The 26655-nt window shown below is 56.3% G+C and overlaps 13 protein-coding genes across 13 annotated transcripts; 5 read left to right on the top strand and 8 right to left on the bottom strand.

The window, feature by feature from the left end:
* Nucleotides 1–501: 501 nt before the first annotated feature.
* J7T54_005244 (uncharacterized protein) lies at nucleotides 502–1695 on the top strand (the record flags this gene model as incomplete). The annotated part of the gene is made up of 1 exon (XM_051508676.1): nucleotides 502–1695. The coding sequence occupies one exon, from the start codon at nucleotides 502–504 to the stop codon at nucleotides 1693–1695; it is 1194 nt and encodes a 397-aa protein (XP_051360286.1).
* Nucleotides 1696–1736: 41 nt separating this feature from the next.
* J7T54_005245 (uncharacterized protein) lies at nucleotides 1737–2394 on the bottom strand (the record flags this gene model as incomplete). The annotated part of the gene is made up of 2 exons (XM_051508677.1): nucleotides 1737–2077; nucleotides 2148–2394. The coding sequence occupies 2 exons, from the start codon at nucleotides 2392–2394 to the stop codon at nucleotides 1737–1739; spliced, it is 588 nt and encodes a 195-aa protein (XP_051360287.1).
* A 265-nt stretch (nucleotides 2395–2659) lies between these two features.
* J7T54_005246 (uncharacterized protein) lies at nucleotides 2660–4141 on the bottom strand (the record flags this gene model as incomplete). The annotated part of the gene is made up of 4 exons (XM_051508678.1): nucleotides 2660–2774; nucleotides 2988–3863; nucleotides 3918–3966; nucleotides 4021–4141. The coding sequence occupies 4 exons, from the start codon at nucleotides 4139–4141 to the stop codon at nucleotides 2660–2662; spliced, it is 1161 nt and encodes a 386-aa protein (XP_051360288.1).
* A 1455-nt stretch (nucleotides 4142–5596) lies between these two features.
* Nucleotides 5597–8324, top strand: J7T54_005247 (uncharacterized protein; the record flags this gene model as incomplete). Its single annotated transcript, XM_051508679.1, has 3 exons — nucleotides 5597–5827; nucleotides 5886–8054; nucleotides 8112–8324. 3 exons carry the CDS (start codon nucleotides 5597–5599, stop codon nucleotides 8322–8324), a joined length of 2613 nt encoding a protein of 870 aa, XP_051360289.1.
* Nucleotides 8325–8808: 484 nt separating this feature from the next.
* J7T54_005248 (basic-leucine zipper (bZIP) transcription factor) lies at nucleotides 8809–9534 on the bottom strand (the record flags this gene model as incomplete). The annotated part of the gene is made up of 1 exon (XM_051508680.1): nucleotides 8809–9534. The coding sequence occupies one exon, from the start codon at nucleotides 9532–9534 to the stop codon at nucleotides 8809–8811; it is 726 nt and encodes a 241-aa protein (XP_051360290.1).
* Nucleotides 9535–10895: 1361 nt separating this feature from the next.
* On the bottom strand, nucleotides 10896–11873 carry J7T54_005249 (uncharacterized protein; the record flags this gene model as incomplete). The annotated part of the gene is made up of 1 exon (XM_051508681.1): nucleotides 10896–11873. The coding sequence occupies one exon, from the start codon at nucleotides 11871–11873 to the stop codon at nucleotides 10896–10898; it is 978 nt and encodes a 325-aa protein (XP_051360291.1).
* Nucleotides 11874–12438: 565 nt separating this feature from the next.
* Nucleotides 12439–13589, top strand: J7T54_005250 (Homoserine dehydrogenase-like protein; the record flags this gene model as incomplete). The annotated part of the gene is made up of 2 exons (XM_051508682.1): nucleotides 12439–12475; nucleotides 12529–13589. The coding sequence occupies 2 exons, from the start codon at nucleotides 12439–12441 to the stop codon at nucleotides 13587–13589; spliced, it is 1098 nt and encodes a 365-aa protein (XP_051360292.1).
* Nucleotides 13590–13634: 45 nt separating this feature from the next.
* On the bottom strand, nucleotides 13635–14178 carry J7T54_005251 (uncharacterized protein; the record flags this gene model as incomplete). Its single annotated transcript, XM_051508683.1, has 2 exons — nucleotides 13635–13832; nucleotides 13894–14178. The coding sequence occupies 2 exons, from the start codon at nucleotides 14176–14178 to the stop codon at nucleotides 13635–13637; spliced, it is 483 nt and encodes a 160-aa protein (XP_051360293.1).
* Nucleotides 14179–14277: 99 nt separating this feature from the next.
* Nucleotides 14278–15191, top strand: J7T54_005252 (uncharacterized protein; the record flags this gene model as incomplete). The annotated part of the gene is made up of 3 exons (XM_051508684.1): nucleotides 14278–14420; nucleotides 14471–14652; nucleotides 14707–15191. 3 exons carry the CDS (start codon nucleotides 14278–14280, stop codon nucleotides 15189–15191), a joined length of 810 nt encoding a protein of 269 aa, XP_051360294.1.
* A 235-nt stretch (nucleotides 15192–15426) lies between these two features.
* On the bottom strand, nucleotides 15427–16560 carry J7T54_005253 (putative fructose-1-6-bisphosphatase; the record flags this gene model as incomplete). Its single annotated transcript, XM_051508686.1, has 3 exons — nucleotides 15427–15557; nucleotides 15609–16390; nucleotides 16451–16560. 3 exons carry the CDS (start codon nucleotides 16558–16560, stop codon nucleotides 15427–15429), a joined length of 1023 nt encoding a protein of 340 aa, XP_051360295.1.
* A 1019-nt stretch (nucleotides 16561–17579) lies between these two features.
* On the top strand, nucleotides 17580–18336 carry J7T54_005254 (Peroxisomal membrane protein PMP30A-like protein; the record flags this gene model as incomplete). The annotated part of the gene is made up of 2 exons (XM_051508687.1): nucleotides 17580–18121; nucleotides 18174–18336. The coding sequence occupies 2 exons, from the start codon at nucleotides 17580–17582 to the stop codon at nucleotides 18334–18336; spliced, it is 705 nt and encodes a 234-aa protein (XP_051360296.1).
* A 544-nt stretch (nucleotides 18337–18880) lies between these two features.
* Nucleotides 18881–20244, bottom strand: J7T54_005255 (uncharacterized protein; the record flags this gene model as incomplete). Its single annotated transcript, XM_051508688.1, has 7 exons — nucleotides 18881–19321; nucleotides 19373–19469; nucleotides 19517–19593; nucleotides 19669–19850; nucleotides 19908–19913; nucleotides 19973–20101; nucleotides 20193–20244. 7 exons carry the CDS (start codon nucleotides 20242–20244, stop codon nucleotides 18881–18883), a joined length of 984 nt encoding a protein of 327 aa, XP_051360297.1.
* A 569-nt stretch (nucleotides 20245–20813) lies between these two features.
* On the bottom strand, nucleotides 20814–24776 carry J7T54_005256 (Sorting nexin-like protein; the record flags this gene model as incomplete). The annotated part of the gene is made up of 3 exons (XM_051508689.1): nucleotides 20814–24397; nucleotides 24571–24593; nucleotides 24709–24776. 3 exons carry the CDS (start codon nucleotides 24774–24776, stop codon nucleotides 20814–20816), a joined length of 3675 nt encoding a protein of 1224 aa, XP_051360298.1.
* Nucleotides 24777–26655: the final 1879 nt, after the last annotated feature.

A 26655-nucleotide genomic window follows, 5' to 3' on the forward strand; every position in this document is an offset into this window, starting at 1 on the left:
GGACCCGTCCGGCGAAGAAACGTGGGTCGGCTAGTATTGGTATTCGAATCAAGCAGTTTTCTCCTTACGGAATCAGATCCAAAATTGGCTCCGACCGTTCAAAGCAGAGGACCGGACAGTGCCCAAGTTTGGCGACACATCCGGATGGACCTGGGGGATGATGGTGAGTACAATATCAGGGGGCCAGCACCGCCAGTCCTGCGAATGAGGTTTGAAAAAGTGGCAACGAAGTCAAACATTGTCGCCAAACAGTTTGGCTGAAACTAGACTATATGGCGAAGAACAAGATGAAGATGATGGATGGTGAAGAAGATCCGTCAGTCAGTCAGTTGACCAAAGATCCTCTGTTAGCTGAGAATCCCGCCTACCCTGCACCGACACCGCCATCGTGACTAAGCATCTGCTGCCACTCCTACACCAAGTGAAGATCCCACCAAAACTCCCCCTCGCGGGGCAGCGAAATTCTCAAAAGGCATTTGAGCATTGATCCAACCACGCGCCATGGGCAAATCCTCCAAAGACAAGCGCGACGCGTACTACCGGCTCGCCAAAGAGCAAGGGTGGCGCGCCCGAAGCGCCTTCAAGCTCCTGCAGCTGGACGAAGAATTCGACCTCTTCGCCAACGTCTCGCGCGTCGTCGACCTCTGCGCCGCCCCGGGCTCCTGGTCCCAAGTCCTGTCGCGCGTTCTGATCAAGGGCGAGACGTTTGGCCGGGCCGCATGGCAGGACCGCGAGGCCAAGTTCAGGCAGCAGATGCTCGGGGTTCTCCCTGCACAGACCGCCGAGCAGCAGCGAGCGCAGCTGGAGGCCGAATTGGCGCAGCAGGTCACCGAGTCGAAACCAAGAAAGGACGTCAAGATTGTCTCCATTGATCTGCAGCCCATCTCTCCGCTGGCTGGCATCACGACACTACGGGCGGACATTACCCATCCCGCCACCGTCCCGCTCCTGCTGTCCGCTCTTGACCCCGAGTACGATGCGGCGGCCCTCAATGGCAACAACCAGGCCTCCCAACCCGTCGACCTCGTCATCAGCGACGGCGCGCCTGACGTGACCGGCCTCCACGACCTCGACATCTACGTACAGTCCCAGTTGCTGTTCGCTGCGCTGAACCTCGCGCTCTGTGTCTTGAAGCCCGGCGGCAAGTTTGTCGCCAAAATCTTCCGCGGCCGCAACGTCGACGTCCTCTACGCGCAGCTCAAGATCTTCTTCGAGCGGGTCGTCGTGGCCAAGCCGAGGAGCAGTCGCGCCAGCAGCGTGGAGGCTTTCATTGTGTGCCTGAACTTTAGGCCACCGCCAGGCTTCCGCGCCAGCCTGAACGAGCCCCTCGGCGTCGGGGACAGGCTGGACCGCATGGTCGCGCAGCGGGCGATGCAGAAGCCCATCGTCGCGGACGTGCTCATGCAAGACCCAGCGAGGGCCTCCTGGAGCTCCCTGGAGCCGCCGGCCTTCTCCACCGCCGGCGACCAGGTACCCGAGTTGAAGGTGTACGACGAGACGGAGGATACATGGCAGGAACAGAAGCACGTCCGGTGGATTGCTCCCTTTGTCGCCTGTGGGGACTTGTCGGCGTTCGATTCGGACGCCTCCTACCAACTACCAGACGACTACGTCTCTCTAGACCCCGTCCAGCCACCCATTGCGCCTCCGTACAAACGCGCCATTGAGATGCGCGCGGCCGGTCTCTCGCGGTGAAGAATCCACGTACCAAAACAGCCAGTCCATAGCCCCCCTGATCAATGATCCTCAGGGAGGCCCTTTTCGGCGCGCCCCGCCATTTCCAACATTGTCAGCCCCGCCGACGGCCCCTTTTCGAAATCGACGGCCCCCAGCGTCTTCTTGTACATGTCGGCCGCGGGCTGGTCGTGGGTCATGAGCATCAGGCCCCGCAGATCCGGCCACTCATCTACCATCTCCTTGACGCTGCGCATCATCCACGAGGCGAGACCCCTGCGCTGAAAGTCGGGCAGAATGAAGACGTCGGTCAGGTACGCGAAGCTGACATAGTCGGTGACGAGGCGCGCGAAGCCAGCAAACTTCAAATCCTTGCCTGCTTTTCGTCGAGGGGGCCCGTGTTCTGGGGACATGGTTAGCTTATTTTTTTTTTGTTTTTTTGCGTGGTGGGCGGCGGCCGAGGCCGGACTTACTTTGCATGTCTTCTGCTGTTTCTGGCACCCACCAGATGCTGAGCGTCAAGCAGTTCTTGAGCATCTTGTCCATCTGTGCTGGCTCGATGGCCTCGTTCCACCACATGAGATCGGAGGCAAAGACCTTGTTCACATCGTCGGCTCGAAGATACGACTTGTCCGTCGTGACGAAGAAGTTGTCGCGGTACCAGAAGCGAGGCGCGCCCTCGGGCTGCGGTGCTGCTATCTTGCTGGCGCGGAGACCCATTGTGTCGTCGTCGTCCTGCTTCTTACGGGTTCATCGAGAGGAGAGAGGAAGAGGTGTCTCGCACGTCGACGTCACCCCACAAAGTCTGGTGAATGGGGAAGATGACTGGAGATCACCGGAGCTGGAGAGCCGCTGGCTATTGACTACTTGTGTCATGCTATCCGTCCATGTGCATTGGAACGCTCAGATCCTATTCTGCCAAGGACATGTTTAATAGTCGGCCTTTTTTACGTATGAAATAGTGGTTCTTTACGTAGTTTGGCGGCTAGCGGCGGCTCGTTGAGGCGTAGCGGGCGTTGGTAGCCTTGTTCCGCCTGTCGTCAGGCGGAGGAGGAGGAGGATGAGGAGGGGGAGGAGGGGCGGGCGCGCGCATGATCGACCTTGTCAATCATGTATCGGACGCCCTAGGGCGGACATGTCAGCTGGCGGATTGCGGGGTCGTTCATTGGATTGTCAGGGAAGACGGTTTTCGTTGTTTCATCTAGCGTCCCGAATGGAAGGCAAGGAAGGACAAGGGCAAAGGCAAAGTAGCTTTCGCACGCCGTTCCTCCTACGCTGCTACATCCGTCCTCTTCAATCTAATGTAACTGTACCAGATTTGGAACTTGAGATCCGGACACTTCTCGACAAACGCATCGATCATGTACTTTGTCAGTTCGTCCAGGAACGCATCACCGCCATCCCACTCTGGACCCCTACTCCCCTTCATCGCGTCCACCCAGAACCAGCCCGACGAGGAGACCATGTTCACCATGCAGTCGCTTGCGTACTTCCTCAATGCCTCGGGGCTCTTGTCCGACGCCTGGTACGTCTCGTACGCGGGGTGAACGATGAGCTTGGGTTCCACGTGCTCGACATGCCACAGGTCGGACACGGCGTCCAGCCCAGCCTTGACCTCCTCTACCGTGCGATCATGAGAGGGAAACAATACGGTCTGCATGAGCTCCGGCATAGTCAGCTTGCCCAGCGCAACCATCTTCATCAGCCCAGCCTGCATGGGCTGCACGCCCGGGTCCGACGGCTCGAGCGTGTCGCTCCCAGCCTCGGGCTTCTGGCCGCCAATGGCGGCGACGAAATAACCACCGGCCTTGATCTCACGGGCGCGCAGCCGCAGGAGCTTGACAAGGTCCGCTGCGCCCGCCCCGGCGACGGCGTCGTGGCGGGCGGTGGCAATGTCTTGGGGGGACATGGTCGCGTCCAGCTGTACGTTGAGTGGGAACTCGAGATAGTTGAGCGATGACCAGGAGAAGCCAATGTCAGCGAAGGCTGTGGGCATGACCTGGCGGTAGAAGCTGACGGGCACTATGTGCAGCGTGACGAGGACGTCCTTTGGAGCCTTTTCAGGCGAAAAGTGCTCGTCCACGGTTCTGTTCAAGCTGGCAAAGTCGTTGTACGGTGTGTCTTGAAAGACGAGATGAGCGGAGGCGCCCTGTGGCAGTGTCGAGATGGTCTTCTGCATCGGCTCGACTCTATCCAGGTCTTAGTAGTTTGTGCTCTGAAGACAAGGTCGTATCGAGACGTACGAATTGCTGCCTTGGGAGCACCCATAGTCGATGGCCGCCAGTTCCTGTTCTTGGCGATCTCAGGCTCATATGCGCAGGCAGGTCATGGAGTTGCTTCGCTTACTGTGGCTGAAATCGGGGATGAGGTTCAGCCCAGCCCTCATGGCTGCGTTCTGGATGAACGAGTACTGGTTGTATAGTTCATCGCGCATAGCGATGCGCGTCGGCGCAGGTTGGGTCGTCATTGCGGATGTTGGCGGTGGGTGTCAAGAACACGATGCTGGCAGGCACACTATAATACTTGAACGGCTAATTAGAAAATTCACGTGTACACCGTATCTTATTAGATGCTGTCAGACGACGACGCAGTCAGCATGGCTTTGTTGAGGTAACAAATGGACTGACCAAGCTGACTACTGAGGACCCCGCCCGGCTTTCGCTGGATGGATCGACTTCCCCTGTACTCCGTAAATGCTACCCTTATTATTACCCACATCAGGTTTCACAACACCATGCTCTTCTGTTGTCCCGATTGCGGGTATCAGACGCCTCGCGAACACTCCAAGTCAAGCCTCTGTGTGTCTAGCCCATCGTCATTCCGTTTATCGTCCCTGGGTCTGGGTCTGGGTCTGGGTCTTCTTTGCGTACTATTTATAGGCTGTAAGAGTGCTCTGCCGCCATCCGTGACCCTGATCGACATGCGTATGCCTACACGCGACCGCGTAGGATTCAGGATGCGTGCACAGACGGCGGGGTTGGTAAGCACCCATGGGGCTCGATCGTCAGGAGATCCATCTGCAGAGACACTTTGAAGAACCGCTCGCGCGTGCTGATACGTCTCGCTGCGGAACACTGCCCTTTGATGTGGTGACAAGCATCACGAGCGTGTGGCTGGCCTGACTGTCCACCGCCGTAGCATCCTGGCATCATGACGGGCGCACCACGACAGAGTCTCTTCCCATCCGCAGCTCGTTGCGAGATATATGTCATGGCATGGCGACATGCTACGTCTCTCTCGTCCGAAACACAACCCCTGCCAAGGACTCAATTAGATACCCCAGGATTGGAACCCAGTCGTCAATAGGTTAACAATATTATGGCGTCTTTCCAGGTACGCGCAGACGTATTCAAGTTTGCTCCCAGGACATGCGAATGAACATCGCCAATGACGCGTGGGGGGCCGGCGGTAGACGTCTTCGCTCCCATATGCACTTCAGACTCATTCCGCAGTCCGCAGGAATTTGGGTACATGTATGTATGAACACTGCAAGCCACGGCTTTACTATTATCTTCCCCGGGAGACGGACGCCGTTAGGATACGTACCTGAACCACGGGCTCCGGCGCCGATCACGCCCGCTACCCTCCGTCGCTAGACGCAACAGTGACAGCCATCTATCTCCCCAGACCCTGAAAATGGACTGGTAGATGGTGGCAAAGGATTGGAGAGCCAGCAATGTCGACAATCGTCACGGTGCTCCTCATGACTGCATATCGAGCATCCCAAAGTCTGATACTGTCGATCCTAGACCAGGAGTTGGACAGGTTCATATACGTAGCGCTCCCAGGCGATTGGCATCTTGGCCTCCGCCTTCTTTCTGTTCACGCCGCGGCTCGCAATGCTCGTTGTCAGTCCATAGACTTCTAGCTTGTATTCATTCTTACTGAAATCATCGGCCACTTTCAAACGTCCGTGGCCACAATGGGTGCCCTCGAAGCAGAAAAGCACAGCCCGGTGCGGCTGGACACCAGCAGCAACAACAACAGCAACAGCTTATATGACCGATCCAGCACAGAGCCAGATGCCTTCAACGGAGAGTTTGTGGAGGGCGAGGGCCGCCAAGCCGTGCAGAGTGACCTAGTCGTCACGGAAGACGACTTGCTCGAGGCCAAGGACTTGGCATCGACCTTCTCGCTAGACGAGGTGCGCGAGGTAAGACGGTCCGGGACATATCATCCTCCCAGTCCACTGTCACTCACTCACGACACAGCTCATGCTCAACGTGCACAAACTGCACAAGCGTGATCCCAACTTCCCAACCTCAGTCCTCGACAAGATTGAAGACTTCCTCGGGAACGATGAGGTCTTTGCCAACCCCGACAAGTACGAAGCGCTCATCAGCGAGATCAAGGTGGAGGCGGCCCTCATCACCAACAACTCGCCGTACGCCGAAGTACGCTCCGTCGTGCCAAACCATGACGACCCAGGCATGCCCGTCTCGACCATCCGCGCCTGGGTCATTGGCATCTTCTTCTCGGCCTGCATCGCCTTCATCAATGGCTTCTTTGAGATCCGACAGCCTGCTATCACTGTCACGTCCAACGTGCCGCAGCTGCTGGCGTATCCTCTCGGCAAACTCCTGGAGAAGATCCTGCCTGACGTGGGCTTTACTCTCTTTGGCGTCCGGCATAGCCTGAACCCGGGCCCCTTTAACCGCAAGGAGCACATGCTGGTCACCCTCATGGCCAGCATCGCCAAGAACAGCCCTTATACCAACCACATTGTCTGGACGCAGTACCTCTACTTTGGTCAGAAATGGGCCTTGAGCTTCCCCTACCAGCTGCTCATCGCGCTGAGCACCAATTTCATCGGGTACGGCCTGGCCGGTCTCTGCCGCCGGTTCCTGGTCTACCCGTCGTTCTGTGTCTGGCCCTCGTCGCTGGTCACCATTGCGCTCAACACGGCCTTCCATGGCGAGGGCAACCCCGGGGCCTTGGGCCCCTTTGGCAGGATCTGGCGAGCGTCGCGCATCAAGTTCTTCGCCATCGCCTTCGCCCTCATGTTCGCCTACTTCTGGCTCCCCAACGTTCTCTTCAGCGCGCTCAGCATCTTCAGCTGGATGACCTGGATCGCACCCAACAACGTCGACCTCAACATTATCACCGGCAGCCAGCAAGGTCTGGGCTTGAACCCCTTCCCCACGTTTGACTGGAATCGCTTCGTCTTTTGGGTCGACCCCTTGATGGTCCCCTTCTTCACCACCCTGAACATGTTCATCGGCGCGTTTGTCTCCTTTTTCATCATCCTCGCCCTGTACTACGGCAACGCCTTCAACATGGCCTTTCTCCCCATCAACGTCAACCTGCCGTATGACAACACAGGCATGCCCTACAACGTCACCCGCATCCTCGACGCCAGGGGCATCATTGACGAGGAAGCCTACCAGGCCTACTCCATCCCCCACATCACCGCCGGCAGCATGATGACCTACCTCGCCTTCTTCGCCGTCTACAGCGCGACAGTCGTCTACGGCATCCTTTACCACCGCCACGAGATGGCCATGGGCTTCAAAGACCTCTACAACAGCTTCCTCCCCTCTAAGAAGGGCATCGTCGAAAAGGGCCGCGTGCTCGACGTGCACAACCGCCTGATGAAATCCTACCGGGAGGTGCCCGAGTGGTGGTACCTCATCGTCCTGCTCCTCTCCACCGTCTTCGGCTGCGTGGCCATCGGCTGCTGGCCGACCAACACCTCCGTCGGCACCGTCTTCTTCGGCATCGCGCTGGCCCTCATCTTTGTCGTGCCCATTGGCATCATCTACGCCATGACCGGCGTCGAGGTCTCCCTCAACGTCCTCGCCGAGTTTATCGGCGGCTCGTGGGTCGAGGGCAACGCCCTCGCCATGTGTTTCTTCAAGGCGTACGGCTACATCACCTGCAGCCACGCCCTCCACTTCTCCAACGACCTCAAGCTCGCGCACTACCTCAAGATCCCGCCGCGCATGACCTTTTGCGCGCAGATCGTCCCCACCCTCGTCTCGACCTTTGTCTGCGTCGCCATCCTGCAGTACCAGATCCACCTGCCCAACATCTGCACCCCCGACGCCCCCTTCCGCTTCACCTGCCCCAGCGTCAACTCCTTCTTCACCTCCGCCGTCCTCTGGGGCACCGTCGGTCCCAAGAAGCTCTGGGGCGTCGGCGGTCTGTATAGCCCTACCCTCGTCGGCTTCCCCTTTGGCGCCGCCCTCGTCGTCGTCTGCTACCTCCTCGCGCGCAGGTGGCCCAAGAACAACTCCCTGCGCACGATCCATCCCGTCCTCCTCACCTACGGCGGCATCCTCTGGGCTCCCTACAACTTGACATATATCTGGCCCGCCGTACCGGTCGCCGCCTTCTCGTGGCTCTATATCAAGGGCCGCTACCTGTCTCTGTGGTCCAAGGTATGTTGCCCTCACCCCACTCCACTTTCCAAGATGCAGATGCTGATCATTTGGTAGTACAACTTTGTTCTCTCCGCCGCCTTCTCAGCTGGCATCGCCATCAGCGCCCTCATCCAGTTCTTCAGTATTTCCTTCAGCGACGTGGCCATTGTCTGGTGGGGCAATACAGTGATTGCCCAAGGATGCGAGGCCGAACCGGGCTTGTGTCGACACAAGACGGCGTTGCCGGAAAAGGGGTACTTTGGGGCGGACCCGGGCACCTTTAGCTAGGCGGCTGACTGTTTTCCTTTTCACGATAATGATCTCTTTCAAATAGCGAGCGATAGGATTGTTTTGAGATACCACAATACGATGTTCATGATATATAGCATCTCCCCAAGGAGCCTCGATATCTGGGCAGGCTACTGCCCAGCGCTCCTGGGCTCTCTCACCCTAGACGTAAATGTTTTCAGGAGCAATCATGTACACCTAAAGAACCTCTCACCCAGGCACATCAATCTTAAATGTGCCAGAGGTACTTTGGGCATTTTCAGCAATGTCACAACGCTACACGTAGAGCACAGGCAAAGCGGGGTCAAGTATTAAAATTCAATGGTATCCCTAAACACTAATAAAAGCTGTCTGGCACAGCTCAGACACCACAGATCCTGCAGTGACAACATGGTAAGAAACAACAGAAGTAGGAAAACAATGGACAAAAGCAACAACTTTTCTTTCAATCCCGATGGACCATTCTTTTCTCCTTTTGTTTTTTTCACTTGGACAAAGCAATGTTCTTCCAGTGGTCACGCTCCTGCTCAAGCTTGGCAATCTGCGCCTCAAGCTCGTCCAGTCGCTGCGCCTTGCGTTCCCTTGACTTGCGGGCAGCAAGCGTGTTTCGCGCACGCTTCATTGCAGTTGTGTCATTGGGATCATCAATGATGATAGGGGGCAGGGGCTTATCTCGCTTGCGCGAGTTGACGCCCGAGACAGACGAGTGACGAGTGGACGAAGGCGGGGACTGATCCGACTTCCGCCGGGTGCCAGTCAGAGGACGCTCAGACGAGCTGAGGTCATCCGACTGCTGAGCAGGAGAGTTGTCAACGCTAGCCGGCTGCTGCTGAGACTGCTGTTGCAGCTGCGGTTGCGCGTCGGCCAGAGGGGCCTCCGTGGGGAACAAGGAGTACCAAGCATCGGCGGGAGGACCATCGAAATCCGCGCTGCCAAAGTGAGGCGATACATCGTACGGGTCAAAATCGGGAGACTCGTTGATGGATGGCGACGTCAGCGCTGTCAGAGCTGACGAGTTGGGAGCGGACATGAAGGGCTCGTTGACGAGAAGGTCATGGGGAGAGACGGTACCCAAGTTCGAGGCGGAGCTGGAAACGCTGCCAGAGAAATCGAACGAGGTGCGCATCGCCGGTGAGGAGAAGGCCGTGTGGCCTTCGCCCTCGAACGGGACGTACTCGCCCAAATCGACGTCTGATATGTGTGAGCTCATGTTCCCCGGCGATTCTGGGCTGGAAGACAAACCTGCTGCGTTCATCATCTTGGCAGTTGGGACGCTACCAGTGCTCTGATGGAAAAGTGGCACGGGGGGTCTGTTGGGTCGAGATGAGTGATTCAGCGTGGCGGGAGACGAGGGTGCGGAAGACGCGAAGAATTGTTGTTGACCGGAGCGATTTACGTTGGGGGAAGTAGACGATTGCTTTCCTGAAGCCTTAATAATCTGAGAGACTCGGCGTTGGCTGTAAAGGTTGGTAGATCGGCTAGGGCCTTGACGCGGTTGCGGGCTGTCGAACAAGACAAAGTCCTGTTGTGGTTCTTGTTGCGACTGGTGCTCGGTTGGGTCCGGCGGGTTGGAAGATGGTTGGGGAAGCCATGATGACTGAGGATCCGTGGTGAAGACTGGAAAGTCTAAGCCTGAAATGGTGGCGGTGATGAGGGAACTGTTGCGCGAAGCTTGCGATGCCGTAGTCCTATAGTTCAAATCGACCGAATGGTGATTTGGGGAGCATGGAGTGGGGATGTTTGTATTGGATATCTTTGAAGACGGAATAGTGGCGGTTGGGAGGGGAATGATTTATCGCATCTTGAAGGTCGCCTGTGGCACTGGTAATATCTTGAAGTCTGTGGTGATAATGTTTTGGGTTGGAGAAAAAGTCGGAAGAAAGGAGAGGCGAAACGGTGCTGGTGGGAGGGCATTTGGATTTTTAAGCCAGATTTCCGAGGCAGCGGTGCTCTTTGCGCGCCCTTGCCCTGTCGGCGAGGCCTGCAGGGCGGCATGTGCCTGCCATCTGCTGGGCTGCAGTTTGTACTACAAAGGTGTTAGGGACGACTTGTCAATCCTCTGCGCCCTTTGGATCAAGCCCCGGCCGACCGTGTGAGTCACACCCTGCCGCCCCGCACCAATGCAGGCCCTGCAGCTTGTGATTGGTCAGTGCGTGTATTGAGATTCCCAGACATGGGAAGCCTGGGGATGTGCCTCGCATTCTAAGATTCCGACTTGTTGAAGCCATCGTCGATTGGCTACGCCCACTTTTGTTTGGTGTCGCTGATTGCATAAGCAGCATCATCCGCCACGAGCTGAGCCGAACGAAGACTCATCATCGCTGTTGAGCAGGTGGGAGCCTTCCGCGGGGCGCGACATGCTTGTGCAAGCGCCATACGAATGCGAAGCTAGCTGAAGGCTGAAGCGGCCAAAAAGTCACGCAGCGACGAATTGGTGGCATCGAAACGCGAAGCGGGACCAGGTATCCATTTGTTGACGTCGGAAACGGCACAACAATCCGTGTCGCCTGATGAGGCGGAGTTCTGCTGCTGTGCAGGATGATGGCGTTGCCTCGAGCCGATGAATCGCAATCAACCGCCCAAACCGTCCAGAAAACTGTCCGCCTGCTTTTGCGCCCTTCGCGCGGCCATGTCCTTCCGTCGCTGCTCAATCTCCTTGCGCCGTGCCTCTTTCTGTTCCCCCCGCTCCTTGCGGAGCTTCTCTGTCTGGTTCCGCTCCTCCTCTAGATTCTGCATCTCCTTGGCCCTTGTCTCCTCATCCTTGCTGAACTTGTAGAATCCCGTGCCCTTTGTGCGAATTTCCCAGTCGGCGTCGTAGTGTTTCAGCTCGGGCGGCGTTGCGCTTCGGTCTCGCTTCCGTGCGAGGGCCTCCATCTTGTCTGCATCCTCGGGATTGAAAGCCATGGATTGGACCGCGTCGCCGTGGATCAGTTTGCTCGGTGCGCTAGGCCTGGCTGACATGCGCTCCAGCTCCTCGGCGCCGAGCAGCCCGCGCTTCGCCCTCCTTTCGAGACGCTCCTTTTCGGATTGCTTCACGTGTCGTACGCGCCCGAATTCGTCCTCGTGTTCCACCATCTCGTCGCCTCTCCCGTCGTCTCCTTCGTCCCCATCGTCAGAACTGGTCGCATGGTCGTCTTTGCCTTCGACTTCATCGGCCCATTTGCGATCGAAATCGACAAGAGGTGCTGCCTCATTCTCCTTGGTAACGTAGTCACCTCTTTTCATTGCGGCATACAGACGCGCCTTGGTCTCCATGATGCGCTTCGCGCGTGCGCGTTCCTGTGCTTCGTCTTCTGTGCCGGCGACATGTTTGATGACCAGCTTGTTGTCTCTCTCCTCATCGTCTTGTTGAGTCTTTGCTTTGTTACGGAAGACGCCGTCCTTGGGCTCCCGCGATGGTCTTGAGCGTCCCACCGGTGGTTGTGAGGATGAGCCCTTGGACATGAGCGAGCTGAGCTGCGCTGTGAAGTCCAGAGACGATGTGAGATTCGTGTCGCGTTTCTGCTTCTTCGGCGGCCGTTGGCCGTAAAGATTCGGGTCTTGTGGCATGATGTTGCTTGTAGATGTGGAAATGTGTCGGTGAACTGTTGGTGGCGTGAACTTCCAGAAAGTGTGGTGAGTCAACTGGTCTGGTTTAGAGTGCCTTGATTAGGCCACGGTTGCTCCCAGATGCCACGAGAGGCCACAACGTCATCCATGTAGAGGGTCTTGATTTTCTTGAAGATTGTCTTTGCTGTGAGTGATGGATGGCGAACATGAAACGATATTGCTAGAACGTCATTAGCAATTTACAGAAGATATAGGGTAAGCGTCGTAGTGCTACGTGCCGAAATCCGGAGCGGCCCAATTTGCTGCGGACAATTAGAACAACGAGATGGTTCTAAAACACAGCTTGCTCTAGATGCATTTAAATACCCTCTTTAGACTGGAAATATCAATCGACCACTTAAAAGTTCAAAATTCGGCATCGATATTGTGACAAGGTCAACGACGTGAATGTGCAGTGACGTGGGGCAGGCACGCCTTCACCAACATCAACTGTCCCGCCATCGGACCCTCGATTTTGTCCCTCATTCACTGCACCACTCTACAGTCCACCCAAGCAACCACAAACATGTCTCCAGCTAGCCAAGTTAATATTGCTGTTATTGGTGAGCTGTTTAACACTCTCTATGTGCCTTCTGCCATTCTAACTCTATTCTAGGCGCCGGCGGCGTCGGCAAGTGCTTCCTGTCGCAGCTTCAAGGCCTGGCTGCTCGCAAGCCTTCGCCCAAGCTGAACCTCGTCTACATCGCTACGAGCCGCAAGGCACTGTACAACGAAAACTTTGCGCCCATTGATGTCGGCAGTGCCATTGACTCCCTCGCTTCTTCTTCCAAGGCTCCCCACGCCCTGCCTGCGACCGTCGATTACCTCTCCGGCTCGCCTCACCCGGTCGTCCTCGTCGACAACACAAGCTCGCAAGATGTTGCTGCCCTCTACCCATCCTTCTTGAGCAAGGGTATCTCCGTCGTGACTCCCAACAAGAAGGCCTTCTCTGGGTCGTACAAGCTGTGGCAGGACATCTTCTCGGCCGCTTCTTCGTCCGGTGCCAAGGTCTACCACGAGTCGTCCGTCGGTGCTGGGTTGCCCGTCATCTCCACCCTGAACGAGCTCATTGACACTGGCGACAAGGTCACCAAGATTGAAGGTGTCTTCAGCGGTACCATGTCCTTCCTCTTCAATTCCTTCGCCCCCGTCGCCGGCCAAGGCGGCAAGTGGTCTGCCGAGGTCAAGAAGGCCCAGAGCCTGGGATACACTGAGCCCGACCCCCGCGATGACCTTAACGGTCTTGATGTCGCCCGCAAGCTGACCATCCTTGCCCGTATTGCCGGCATCCCCGTCGAGTCGCCCGAAAGTTTCCCTGTCCAGAGCCTGATCCCCAAGGCGCTCGAGTCCTGCAGCAGCGGCGACGAGTTCTTGGAGAAGCTGCCCGAGTTCGATTCGCAGATGGAGGAGGTCAAGGCCGAGGCCGAGAGGGCAGGCAAGGTCGTTCGCTTTGTCGGCAGCATCGATGTCGCCAGCAAGAGTGTCAAGGTCGGTCTGGAGAAGTTTGATGCATCGCACCCCATTGCTGCCCTGCAGGGAAGCGACAATATTATCAACTTTTACACCGAGAGGTACGGGTCGAACCCTCTCATCGTCCAGGGTGCAGGTGCCGGTGGTGATGTGACGGCCATGGGCGTGACTGGCGACCTTCTCAAGGTGTTGAGGCAGATTTCGTAGTTTCGACTATTGAAAATAAAAGTGATTGATGCTCGCCAATAATTTTCAGTGCATGTTCGACCGATGGTGTCTTTTGCTGTCGTCGACAGCCGTGGTTATGGCTCCATCTGGAAGTCTTTCGTCGGATTGGTATTCCTTCGGCCTGTGCCTTTTGCTATTGAAGCAAGTCCGCAATATCCAGAGCACAATGTCGAGAACGATCAGGAAGAGGAACGGGAGGATGAAGAGAAGGCCGATGCCAGCCTGTGCGGGCGAGTTAGCAAAGCGCCGAGCGCGAACCAGGGGGCTTGGCCAAATTACTTACACATGCGAAACAGATGTAGCGAACGAAGATTTGGTAGCTTGGTATCGATAACTTTTCCATAGTCCATGCCGCATCATCTGTGGAGCCTGCCATGGTGAGAATGTGGGATGCTGGTTCGGGACCATGGATGGGAATGTTGTTGATGATGGGAAATGCAGGGTCCATCATCGAAGATGGCCCAGCCGGATCGTCGGGGCCTGCCTCGGGTTGGCCGTACCTGACGACGGCCGCGCACCACACAGCGTATCTGCCGCTCGCCAGACAAGTGTTCACCGCCTTCCCCATTCGTCTCATTATGAAAGTCACCATCACCAAACTTTCTCGTGAGGCTCCCACCCAAAATTGAGCACGGAGACAGCGAACGATCCTGTTGCAGCAGCAAATATGGTCACCGAAGGCAAGAAGAAAGCGCATCGCGCGCAGTACCAAAAGTCGAAAGCCCAGGATGGCCTTGCCCAGCTTCCACGGAAACGCTTCTATCGACAGCGAGCGCATGCGAATCCCTTCTCAGATCACACCCTCACCTAGTGAGTCTCACGTGCCAAGACTTGTCAGGGCTATGACTAACTGTTAAAAGCCCAGCCTCACCGGATGCGATGGACTGGTCAACTTTCTTCCCAAACTACGTACAAGACTCGTCCTCGGATGACGTGAGCCCGAAGCGGTTGACCAAGGATGTCGAAGTGGTGGACATTGGGTGCGGCTTTGGAGGGCTCTTGATGGCGCTATCGCCTCTTCTGCCAGATAAACTCATGCTGGGTAAGGTGAACCTTGGCGTCCTGTTAAGCGCTCAAAAACTGAACGATATTCTAGGTCTCGAAATTCGGTCTCAGGTCACCGCCTACGTTCAGGAGAAAATATGGGCTTTGCGTACCCAAAACCCTGGAGGTCCCTACCAGAACGCCGCCTGTCTCCGTGCCAACACCATGAAGTTCCTCCCCAACTTTTTCCGCAAGGGTCAACTCAGCAAGATCTTCATCTGCTTCCCCGACCCGCACTTCAAGGCCCGCAAACACAAGGCGCGCATCGTCTCGACGACGCTCAACTCGGAGTATGCGTACGCGCTCCGCCCGGGAGGTATCGTCTATACAATTACAGACGTCAAGTCGTTGCACGAGTGGATGGTGGAGCATCTGGATGCACATCCGTCATTCGAGCGGTTGAGCAAAGAAGAACAAGAGGCGGATGAGTGCACAAAGGTCATGATGACGGAAACGGAGGAGGGGAAAAAGGTTACGCGGAACCAAGGCGAGAAGTTCGTCGCGCTGTTCCGGCGCCTGGAGGATCCGCCGTGGTGAATGAGTAGTGTGGATGAAAGAGCTATTATGATTCATTTGAAGTGTATACTGCCATTTGGGTGAGATGAAAGGTCGTGAAGGACGAGTCCCTTTTAGTGACAGGAAGCTGGCAAGTACATGTGGGCAATGGCCTGGTGGTTTTGCTGCCATGAAGAACCGTGGGACATTGACCGACATTGTGATTTTATGAAGCAGTCCTCCGTGCTTGAATTTTACTATTTGGCGTCCTGAGTATTTATTTGAAGAAGCCCTTGACCTTTTCCATCTCGTCCCAGCTGCCCATGAAAATGCCGGCGCGGTCGTGGATGTGTTCAGGGGCCACATCCAGCATCCTCCTCATCTGGCTGTCGACGGCTTGGCCACCAGCTGCAACACGGTCAGATGATTTTCAAAACACTCGGAGAAAGAAGAACTCACCATTCTCAAACACTTGGGCCATGGGCGCGCACTCGTACAGAATACGCAACTTGCCCTTGGGGCTCTTCTTGTCGGCGGGATAGGCAAAGACACCGCCGTACAAGAGGGTTCGGTAGGCATCGGCCACCATGGAACCGATGTAGCGCGAGCTGTAGGGCTTGCCGTCGGCCTGGGCCTGCTTGAGGGAGTTGAAGTAGTTGTTGGTCTGGTCGTTCCAGTACAGCGAGTTGCCCTCGTTGACGGAGTAGATGGCCCGCGAGCGGGGCAGGCGCATGTCCGGGTGTGTGAGGATGAACTCGCCGACGCCGTTGTCGAGGGTGAAGCCGTTGACAGTGGCGCCCTTCATGGTAAGGACGAGCTGGGTCGAGGCGCCGTACATGGTGAAGCCGGAGGCGAGGAGCTCGGCGCCGGGCTTGAGGATGTCCTCCTTGGTGCCGGTGCTGCCCTCGGGGAGCTTGTGGATACCGAAGATGGTGCCGACGGAGACACCGGCGTCCAGGTTGGAGGAGCCGTCTATGGGGTCACAGGCCACGGCGTAGCGGGCGCCCTTGGCGTCGCTGAAGAAGATCACCTCGTCCTCCTCTTCGGAGACGAGGAGGGCGACCTTGCCGCAGGAGCGCATGGCCTCGATGAAGAGGTCATTGGAGATGACGTCGAGCTTCTTCTGGTCATCGCCCGTGATGTTGGAGGAACCTGCGAGGCCAGTGAGATTGACGAGGGTCGCGCGGCGGATGTAGTACGCAATTGACTTGAAAGCGAACTGCAGAGCGTGGCAGAGGAGCCTTGCGGGTTGTTAGTTGAGTTGCTTCTCACCGGGGGGGGGGGGGGGAAACCAGGCTCACGTGAAGTCACCAGTAGCCTCGGGAAACTTGGCTTGCTCTTCGGTCAAGAAGCGAGTCAGGGTGATGATGTGGGTGTTGACCTTTTCGGTCTCGCCCATGCCGTTTGACATTGTGCTGGTAATTTGTTTTTGTCTTGTGTGTCTGCGAGAGAGGCTTTGGAGAAATCGCAACGGAGTTGTTCTTGGTCAACTTCGTGTGGGTTGAGTCGGCTGGCTTATGATGAAATCGAGGGCGCGAAAGAATCACGATGAGGGGCACGCGGGGTAGTTTAGCTGTCACGAGACGGAATCCAGAGTAATGATTGCAGAGGCTTCGAGCCGTATTTATAAAGAATGAACCGAAAGATGGAGAAGAATCAGCCATGACGACTGGCGGGCCGGTAGTGTTTTAATCAATGGGCACATCTCGCGGCGTCTACCCCGAGCATCATCACCCTCTGCTTGCTCTCCGGGAGGATCAGGGGCACCCCACGCCTGTTGTCTCCAGATGCGCGCCCCGAAAGACGCCTTTTGACTGCATCGTGACACATCTGGCGGTTATCATCGCCCATTGTCATCGGAGAAGCTGCCATTGGCACCCAATTGTCGGGTGGGCAAGAGAATATCCCGGGTCGGCGGAAGGGCTCGTCCTCCCTCGACAAGCTACAACGCGACCTTTGGGGCGGCCTCGATGGGAATTCGGGGTACGATTGGATTCTTCTCCACATCCGTCTAGCTCGGCTATGCAATAGCGAGATGCATCTTCGTGGAGCCCAGACTCTTGACTGATCCGACGTCTGAGCCTCGAGGCGGTTCTCAGTTTTCCCGTGTGGCTAATGTTGGCTGTGGCTGGCATTTGCTGCCTCAGGCGAACACAGTTCACGTGCGCCGTCGTCGGCCGTCCCGCCGGGAGGCACTGCCACGGCTGGCAATGTTCGGCGACGCCCTCCATCACTGAGGTGCTTATCCTCGCCTGTGGGGTCATCAAATACCTCGGCATGTGAGTCCGAATTGCTCCCCAGATTTGGGAACGCTGCTCATCTGGGGCAACCACCATCATCATCCATCGTCGCAACGGGCTCATCCCATCCCCATCGCGTCGGCTTTTTCCCTTTGGACCCTCATCGACAGATTGATCACTGATATTGACCATGGTCGCCGACACGCTCGTCTATCACCCTTCGGTGGCGCACTACCTCAAGTTCCTCTCCACGACACTCGGCCGCGACAAGCTCCTCCGGACGATCCAGTACTTTGCTCGCTTCTACGCGTGGTACCTCCTCCGCACAAACGCCACGCCGGCCGCCATCGCGCCATGGGCCGCCACCAAGAAGCAGTTTGGCCTGGTCCGCAAGTTCCTCCGCATCGGCAAGAACATTGAGCACCTCAAGGCCGCCGCCACCGCGACTGACGCCAAGAGCATGGACCCCGTGCTGCGCTACACGACCGTGGGACGACAGCTGGGCTACGCCGGCTACCTGACCTTTGACGCCGGCACCGTGCTGGATGCGGCCGGCATCCGCAAGTGGGAGGGCGCAAAGAGGCTGCAGACTGAGGCATATCGGTTCTGGGCCATGGGTCTGACCTTCAGCGTCGTCGCCCAGGTCTACACTCTCTGGAAACTGAAGCAGCGCGAAGCAAAGGTGGACAAGAAGGACGGCGAAGGCGTCGTCGAGAGCAAGCGCATCACAGTGTAAGTGATCCTGTCTTGTACGTCGAGGCGTGATACTAATGAGACTGCGCAGGGAACGCGCCGTGAGCAAGATGCAGCTCACTTCGGATCTCTGCGATCTGACTGTTCCTCTTTCAGCCCTTGCCTGGGTCAACTTTGACGACGGTGTCGTTGGTCTGGCCGGCACCGTCAGCAGTTTGATTGGCGTCTACAACCAGTGGAAGAAGACGGCCTGAGGATCGGATGTGTATACCAAGTATTTCTATATCATATCTCATGCACCTTTGCAGTAGAAGCGTCACAATTCAGTGTTTTGTAAGAAAAACAACACATTTCTATTGAAGTTGGTGCGAAATTGAAAAAAAAAAAAAAAGGAAAAAAAAAGGGGGACGTGGGCAGCAAGTCAGGTCTGCATAGTCTTACAACACTGAGCCCTCCAGGTCTTCTGCGGCTATATCGCCCAGCTCAGACATCTCAAGGCCAGCAGCCCTCGTATCGCACATACCCACCATTAAAGAAGAAGAATCGTTGGTACTTGCCACGTGTGAAAGCCCCATCCCATGTTTCTCACGTCGACCCAGATTCCATAAAACTTGCCACGCGTTCACTTCCTGTTCATTGTACACTTTTCTCATGCGGTGGTTCGGACTCGTAGGCGTATTCGTCTGCTTGGTTGGTAACAATCTAGTACCTCCAGTCAAGGACGGTTCCGCCAAAGGGCGCAGCATAGATCTCAAATACAACACACAAATGCAGAGTGCAGAGAGCAAAGAGATGTATTTACCAGTAGCGACCACCGCGTTCATAGTCGCGAGGTGGGTACGGCGCATCCCTAGGCGGATAGCCACCTCCCGGTGCATCTCGCGGAGGGAAGTCCCTGGGTGGCGGAGGGCGATCATATGGCCGAGGCGCACCATAAGGGTCAGGAGGCGGTCCGTAGTCCCGGCGATAAGGGTCGTCGTAGCGACCGCGAGGAGGTCCTGGGGGAGGGTAGTCGTCCAAAGGTCCACGAGGGGGCGAGCGGTAGCCGCCCCGACCGCCACGGTCATCGTAATAGTCGCGGCGAGGGCTGCGGTCACGGTAGCCGTACGGCGGTCCGTCGCGACGAGGGGGACCCCGGCGGTCGTAGTCATCCATGGGAGGAGCACCGTATCGACCACGGCCACGGAAGCCACCTGGAGAGCGAGACCTGCCTCGGGGGGGTGGAAAGTCTGGCTGCGTCTGGATATGGTCAGAACCAACAATGTACCGGATGACAGGCAGAGAACCTACGTCGGCAATGCATGTGACTCGGCTTCCCTTGAACTCGGTGCCGTCCAGTTTCTCCACGGCGGTCCTCAAGTCAGCGGCGGATTCAAACTCGACAAACCTAGATTGTCAGCAAGGCGTTTGCTCGAGCAGCGATGAGCGTCTTACCCTTTGCCGCTGCCATCACGCGGCGTCTCCGAGTACACAACGTCGAGACTGGATTGACGGGCAAAGTCCTTAAGGTCCTGTCCAGCAATCCAAATAAGTCACTGTCCGGTGACGACGGTCCGGGCATCCGGGGGAAGAAAAAGGGAACAGACCTGCCAGCTGGTCTCTGCGGGAAGACCAGTGAGTTGCATGCGGTGAGGCGTTCTCCGAGGGCGGGGCGGACCGCGCTCACGAGCTCCATATTCACCAGGGCCGCCGGGGCCGGGACCTTCGCGCTGGCGGCTGCCTCGAGCGAATTGCACGGTGAGTCGCGAGCCCATGAGATCCGATCCATCTTGCCAATATTAGCGGGGGAGTCCAGGGCACCGGGATTGACGGTCGCATCACGTACGGAAGGCTGGGAAGACAACGTTAGCAGGAGAATCCAGCGTCGCTCATCGTGCGGTGCGTAATTACCTGGAACGACATCGCGCGCATCCATGGGATCCTTGTACTCGATGAAGCCGAAGCCATTCATGAGCTTGATCTCCGTAATCTCTCCGGTGCCATGGGTCGCAAAATGCGTCTCGATATCAGTCTTTGTAGCTATTCGTATGCAAGAAATCCGCGTCAGTTGATGGTCCCTCGATGCAGTAGCCAGAGCGAACAGGAAGACTAGGAGAGATGGCGTATGGACCTTCGCGTGGGAGATTGCCTAGATACAGGCGGGTGGCCGAAACTTCGGTCATGGTGACCGTTGGGAACGGAGCACGATTGCTCGCGCGACCTGGGGGAAGCCAGAGGGAGGGAGAAAATCCGGTGGGAGGACTCCTTTTGTTCGAGCGCAGAAGAGAACACCGGGCCTTGGAGTGGAAGATGATAATGGCCGGTTGAGATGGATTGGGAACGGACTCGGATTGGGGATGTTGCTGAGGTGATGGCGGAGCGCAACACTCGATCACAAGGTGAGGAGAAGGTCAGTTGTGCCGTGCCGTGTTTGCGCGCGTTGCTGACATAATAATTTGAGCGCCCCCGGATTTCAGAAATTGGGACACGTAGCTGCATCACTGCATCATCATCAGATTGATCGACTTATGGGAACACATTACGGCCACTTCTAAAGTGCAACATGCTAACCTCGTTCGAGCCTACAGACAGGATAATCACGGTATCTATTAATTTGATGCGCCTAACTCCATGCTATCTCCTATTGGCTGCCCTGGCCGAAAAGCACAGATACCACTTCGTCTAGAATCGTAAACATCAAGTGCGCACTAGAAACTGTTAGCCCTCACACAACACATGCTACACTGGAGACCTACTTGAGTCGTGGGTTGTTCAAGGTGGCAAAGATGCGCCGACTGGCTACCTGTGCGTTCACCCTGCCCACCACGTTGCCAGCCAGATCGGGCACCAATGTCGCGAGCATCAGGCTTGCCTCGGTGCGCGTCTTCTTCTTCTCCGCTGCTGTGCGTGGCTTGCGCTCTCGGTTCAGCTCGCCGCCAGGCCAAAGTGATTCTTGCACCATGGCTACGTAGCGCAAGATGCTGTCCTCGTGCACCAGCATCTTGACATTGTCACGCACCTTGCGCTCAATCGTGCCACCTAGTAACTGCTGGAGAACCACCACGGCAGCACGGCCTCTTAGCCAGTTATTGCCCTTGTTCAGTTCAAAGACCTCCAAGAAAATGTCGCAGATCGGCTTGATAAACGGCTCGAGTTCTTTATTCTCGAATGCGTTCAGCTCCGCCTCCGCCTCTGCTGCTGGGAACGTCTCCTCGTGGACATTGATTGGCATCGAGTTCAGTTGACTCGTAGCTGCGGCTAGGAGGTTTTGGCCTGCCACCGATATCTGGTCCAGCACGGGAATGTTGCCAAGAATATCCTCCACGCCGTCCGTGACGGAGTCATAAAATCGTGTCATCATGTCCTTCTTGTCTGCGTGATCCATAATGTCCTGCGCTTGAGCGAGCGGGCTCTGTGAGAGGAACGCTCTCAACTCACGGCTGCGGCACACGTCGGGCAGAAGCAGCAGCTCTCGCATGAACTTTTCCAGAGACAGCCGTCTCTTCCGCAAGAACTCGCTCTGGAACTTCATCACCACGCGGCGTCTGGGGAAGTCGAGGTTGCGCACCGACGGATACCGCGATCGCAGCTTCTGATGGAGTTCATGGAACTCGCTGTATCGTCGAGTGACAACCCACGAGGCTGCCGGCATCTGCTCCCCTGCATCCCGATGCACTTCAATCACGTAGAGCGCGAATTCTCTCCCCTCCTCGTCTTTGCCGACCTGGATGGAGTTGATTTTAATCGACGATCGGCCGTACAAACTGTTGTCACTCTCTTGGACTGTGTACTGGGAACGCTGGAGCTCCTTTCGCCGAATCTCTCGTTGGAGACTAGCCTTGGATTTCCTCAAGATGCGGAGTTCGGCAGTGTTGTTTGTCAACTCGGCCTTCCTCGTCAACGATTCCACAATGGCTTCCTGTGTTTGCAGACGGTCGATATCAGCTGTCAAAACGGCAATGGCCTCCGCCAGACCAAGATCCCCAGGCGCCGCCTCGTGGACCTCATCTTCATCTTCGCCCGCAGCTGCTTCTTCACCATCATCTTCCGCCGGGAGGTACTTATCCTCGTCCGCAAAAAGGTCATCGTCGACAAATACGCCAATCCGCGACGCCGCACTGACGAGGCCGAGAGAAGATAGACTAGGCTTGTCAGCCTCTTTCCCACCGCTGAGCACAGGCTGGGCCGAATCGATTGAGCCGCGATGCGAGTCGTTGTCGTTATTGGAGAAGCCTGCCGATCTCTGATCCTCAACCTCCGCGCCAAACAGAGACTCTCGCAGGTCTTGGGCAGTCTGTGGCCTGTCGTCGCCCATGATGTTACTGAGAGCTTCTTCCATGGCCTGCACGACCTGAGTATCTGGTCCTTGCTGCCCGCCTTGTTCCAGACTCGCGACAGAATCGGCCATGCCGTCATGATCCAAGTCACCATCGTCAAACAGAGGTGTCGAAACTCCCTCATCCAATGACCTCCTACCAGGCACATCGGGCCCGCTGCCACCCGCGTTCAGCGCTCGCAGGTCAGACGTCGATCCAGCGCGTCGTGTCATGTTGGTTGGCGGAGCTGCCAGCCTCGAAATTGGCTTTGGCTTGGCTTGGTATGATGCTGAAGCACGGTACTCTGGTCTCGGGGCAGACGAAGTCGTCGTGTTCTCCGGAGGCGCTGGTGCCGGCGCAGCAGACTTGCCTTGCGCCGCCTCTTCCGCAGCGAGGCACTTGTAAAACAAGTCGGACTTTTTGAAAGCTTGGAAAAATCGATTCTTCATCTCGTCTAGTACAGCTGTCTGCGCCTTCAGAATGGCTTGTCGCGCCTGGTGATACTGGGTCGGCGTTGCGGCCTTGCCTGCCCGCAGGAAATCCTTCACCTCCTGCTTGGACGACGCTGGAACCTTGAGCTCTGGCTTGGACAGATAAGCTTGTTGGATTTGCTGCAAATCGAGCCGGTCGGACTCTGTCCACATGGGCAGGTTCGGCGGCAGCTGTTCGTCATCGTGGCCTTCGTCCTCCAGCGGATTGCGAAAGCCGTCGACCACGAGCCAGAATTGCACCAATGACATCAAGCCTTGCCGGTCCATGTACTCCATGAAATAGGACAGACCAGAAGAGTCCCGAAGAAGCTCAACGAGCGAGGCATCTTGAAGTCGCGACGTCGTAGGTACGGCCGGCGCCATGGCGGTCGCAGTACGCTTGTCCCCTCCAGCCGCAAGAATATTGACCTTTTGGTCTAGAAGTCGCTTCCCCATTTCCAGCCGACGCACATAGACAGGGTCCGGATTGTCCTGCAACGAATCTCTCTTCAGCTGACTCGCCACTTCGCTGCGGAAGCGGCGTGCGTCCGAAAGATTGTTCACCTTGCGTATCGCGCGGATGAACTTTTCAAACTTGCGTTCACCGTCCCCTGGATTGATGCGCGGGGCCAGCGCCTGCTTGCCCGCCTTTGGATTCGGCGATGCGTGTTGGTCGAGCGCCGCCCTGAGTTTCCGAACAGTAGACCTATCCTGCAGCATGGAACGACCGTAGTTTTCCATAATCTGGTTCCATGTATCCGGGTCGGACAGCATCTGGAAGACGGGGAAGAGAACTGCGCAACCCACAATTTCCCGTATCAGCGTCAACACGGCCCGGCTAGACAGCATGTAGTATGGAAGAATGCCTGGCACAACCTTTGCAACGAGCGTCCTTAGATGATCTTGCTGCACCATCTTTGTGTCGGGGAATGACAAGGACGCCGCCGGGTGTAGCCTCCCATCCCTGTACTTTGAGGCAATTGCCAGGTCCAGCTCTTCTGACTCTGTCACCGATCTGTTGAGTTTGCGCCCTCGAACCGCCTTCTCGGCATCGTAGAAGTCTCGGAAATGCGTCGTGAGGATCGGCACGATACAACTCGTGATCAGCTCGGCCAGGTCCTTGTCACGGATCGAAGCTTGCAGGCTAAGCAGGGCGTGTCGAATCGCTTTGTTGACTTCGTTCGGGAACGTTGGGTTCGGACTGATGTGTCCATACCAGCTCTGTATAAAGTCACGCGTGACGAGGTCGAGGACGTGCTGGATACTATTGGTCACCTTGGGCGATTCTTCGAAGAGCTGGGGTCGGTCGTAGGTCTGGCGCTGACGCAGGGCCGCAACCTCCTTCTTCCAGGAAACGTGGCCCGTGAACAATGCTCCTCTCGATCGCCGTGTTCGCTCAGCTAATCGTCGCGAGCTCAAAAGCAAGACCGCCAGCAGGCAAGCCAAGGCCACAAGGATGCCCGCGACAAATGCGTATCCCACCCAGCGCAAGGCGGGCACCCACCTCACGGCAAGGCCCCAGGCCACGAACACGGCCACAACCGCGAGGGCTGCATCGCGTCGCGTTAGGAGCATAGTCGCATCGTCTTGGTGATGTTGAATGACGGCAGAGGACCTGGGCGCGGGGTCCTCTGTGGTGTTGGCCCTCGGTTGGCGCTAGTCCCAAAAAAGTGCTGTGCCACACCTCGTCGTCCGCAACCTCCAAAAAAATGTGTATGCTCACTTTGATTATGCGTGTCATCCTTACTGCGAACCAGTCAGTTGTTATACAACGGTGTAGAGTAAGGCGAAATTTACGTGCAGGGGCCATGCTTATGGCTATTAGCTTTATTTCAATTGAAATAAGGCAAAGGAGACATACCTAATCTTCTCTGTCTGGCGGATGTTAACGGGGTTCGAACTGCTGACGTGCGGGGTAATAACATACATCGTTTCAAATTTGACTTGTGCTCCGTAGAGCAACAGACTGATCCATATTTTACATTTATAAACCCTGCCACAAGTTGGAACGTGCAAGGATCGCGCCGCGACGGCGTGGACGGACTTGCGGAGTGAGCGGATATGGATGGCTGGGTCACGGATGGTGGCTGGGTGGTGGGGTGGCGCAGCCCCCGCCAACTGCCAAAATCGGCAAGTTATCGACCAATCACATGTCGTTACGCGGCACACGTCTCCGGAGGCGCGTGGCAGTGTGGAGGCTGAACCGCTCGCTTCATGAACCTCACCACACAAGCACTGTTTTTCACTGCTTCACGCAGCAATAAGCAAATGCTATGACCCTGGGAATTGCCGGTTCGAGCGCCCGTATAGGCCGAGAGAGGGATAGACCAGCGCGCAGCGCGCGAAACTGCTGGCGGGCAGCAGCAGCAACCTCGACCGCCGCCGCCGTAGGACAAGGAGTTGAAGGAGGAGGTTGAGGACGGCGCCCGGTGATACCATCGACAATTTAGTGGCCAAGTCCGAGACGGGGGGGTAGGCTAGTTGCTCTTGGAATGTTGAGCTGTCGACCACTCATAGTATATCCTGAAGACAGCTACCAGGTATGCTCGGCCTCTAGATACTAGAGATCGCCTTTGTAGGACATCCAAAGAGCTTGTATAGCACATCAGGGCACTCAAAGATCAGATTCTCCACCAGTAGGTCGCCTAAGCTTCAGCATCACTTGGATCGAGATGTGCAGACCTCAGTTTAGTCTCTCCAAATTTTCATTCCCTCTCAGCAAGACCTTTCGAAAACATCGCACCTTGCTTAACACTGAGCCCCGTACTTTGCGAGCGGCGTTTCATGCAATCAATTTCTTGTGAGAAGAGCCGCTCCATCAGAACAAGATGAGGCTGGTCAATACACTTGCTGAAGATTGGTGGAGTTAATACAAGGAAAGCATGGTCTATCGACTCTGCCAATGTCACATCGAAGGCTGTGCGAGCAACTCAATATTGAGTTCCATCGTTAAAGGAGACCTCCGATTGAGTACAGGGCGACAAGGCAAGCAACTCTCTGTTGTATTTCAGTGCTGATCAAAAGCAGGACCATCTATCCAACCAGCTGCTGCCTGGCTTCGGTTAGCAAATCGACCCAAGACATAACACGACATGACACAAGAGTTCTTCGATGAAGTTTGAGATGTGACTCTGTCGCCCCAAGCGAATCCACTGCAAACCTACCTCGGTAGTCCTTGGGAAAAGGAAAATGGTCCGTGGGATACATCTTGCTTGATGAGACCAAACAGACAACCAAGACGTTGTTTCAGATGTCATCGCTGACGACCCAGCATTGCCGATGCGCCCACATTGTATTCAACACTCTCAATAATATGCCGAATCCGTTGTTCCAGTAGCTTGCGAAGCCAGAGACAGTCGTAGCTGTCGGAATGAATCGAGCTGCCTAGTCACTACAGTGGAGCTTGACAGCATGAGAAGAAGCGCAAGCTTCTACTCTAGAAACTTTAAACTGTACCAGCCCCATACAAGGTGTAAGTTCAGGTGACTGACTGACTTGAGGTAGGCATGGCACTTGACGGTATATCGGAACGATTCAATACTGGTATCCGAGGCTGCAGGAGATACGGGCAGGCTCCAACTACCTGACTTCTGGAGTTCCAAACGACCGATCCAGCCCCCAAAACAAAAATCCCGATGAGTTTTTCTTCGACATAATCATCTACTCCCGTCACAACGATCCCTTTGCCACTGTATATGGCGGCCGGGCGCCGGGTTTCTAGGGGCGATCATACAGGCTCAAGCGAGGACACTATAGTTCAAGCTCACTCGCCGTCGCTTCAGTGAGAAACTATTGAATAGAAAAGAGA

Source organism: Emericellopsis cladophorae (assembly GCF_022114955.1).
Source record: "Emericellopsis cladophorae strain MUM 19.33 chromosome Unknown NODE_47_length_183754_cov_115_773156, whole genome shotgun sequence".
Classification (NCBI taxonomy): Eukaryota; Fungi; Ascomycota; class Sordariomycetes; order Hypocreales; family Bionectriaceae; genus Emericellopsis; species Emericellopsis cladophorae.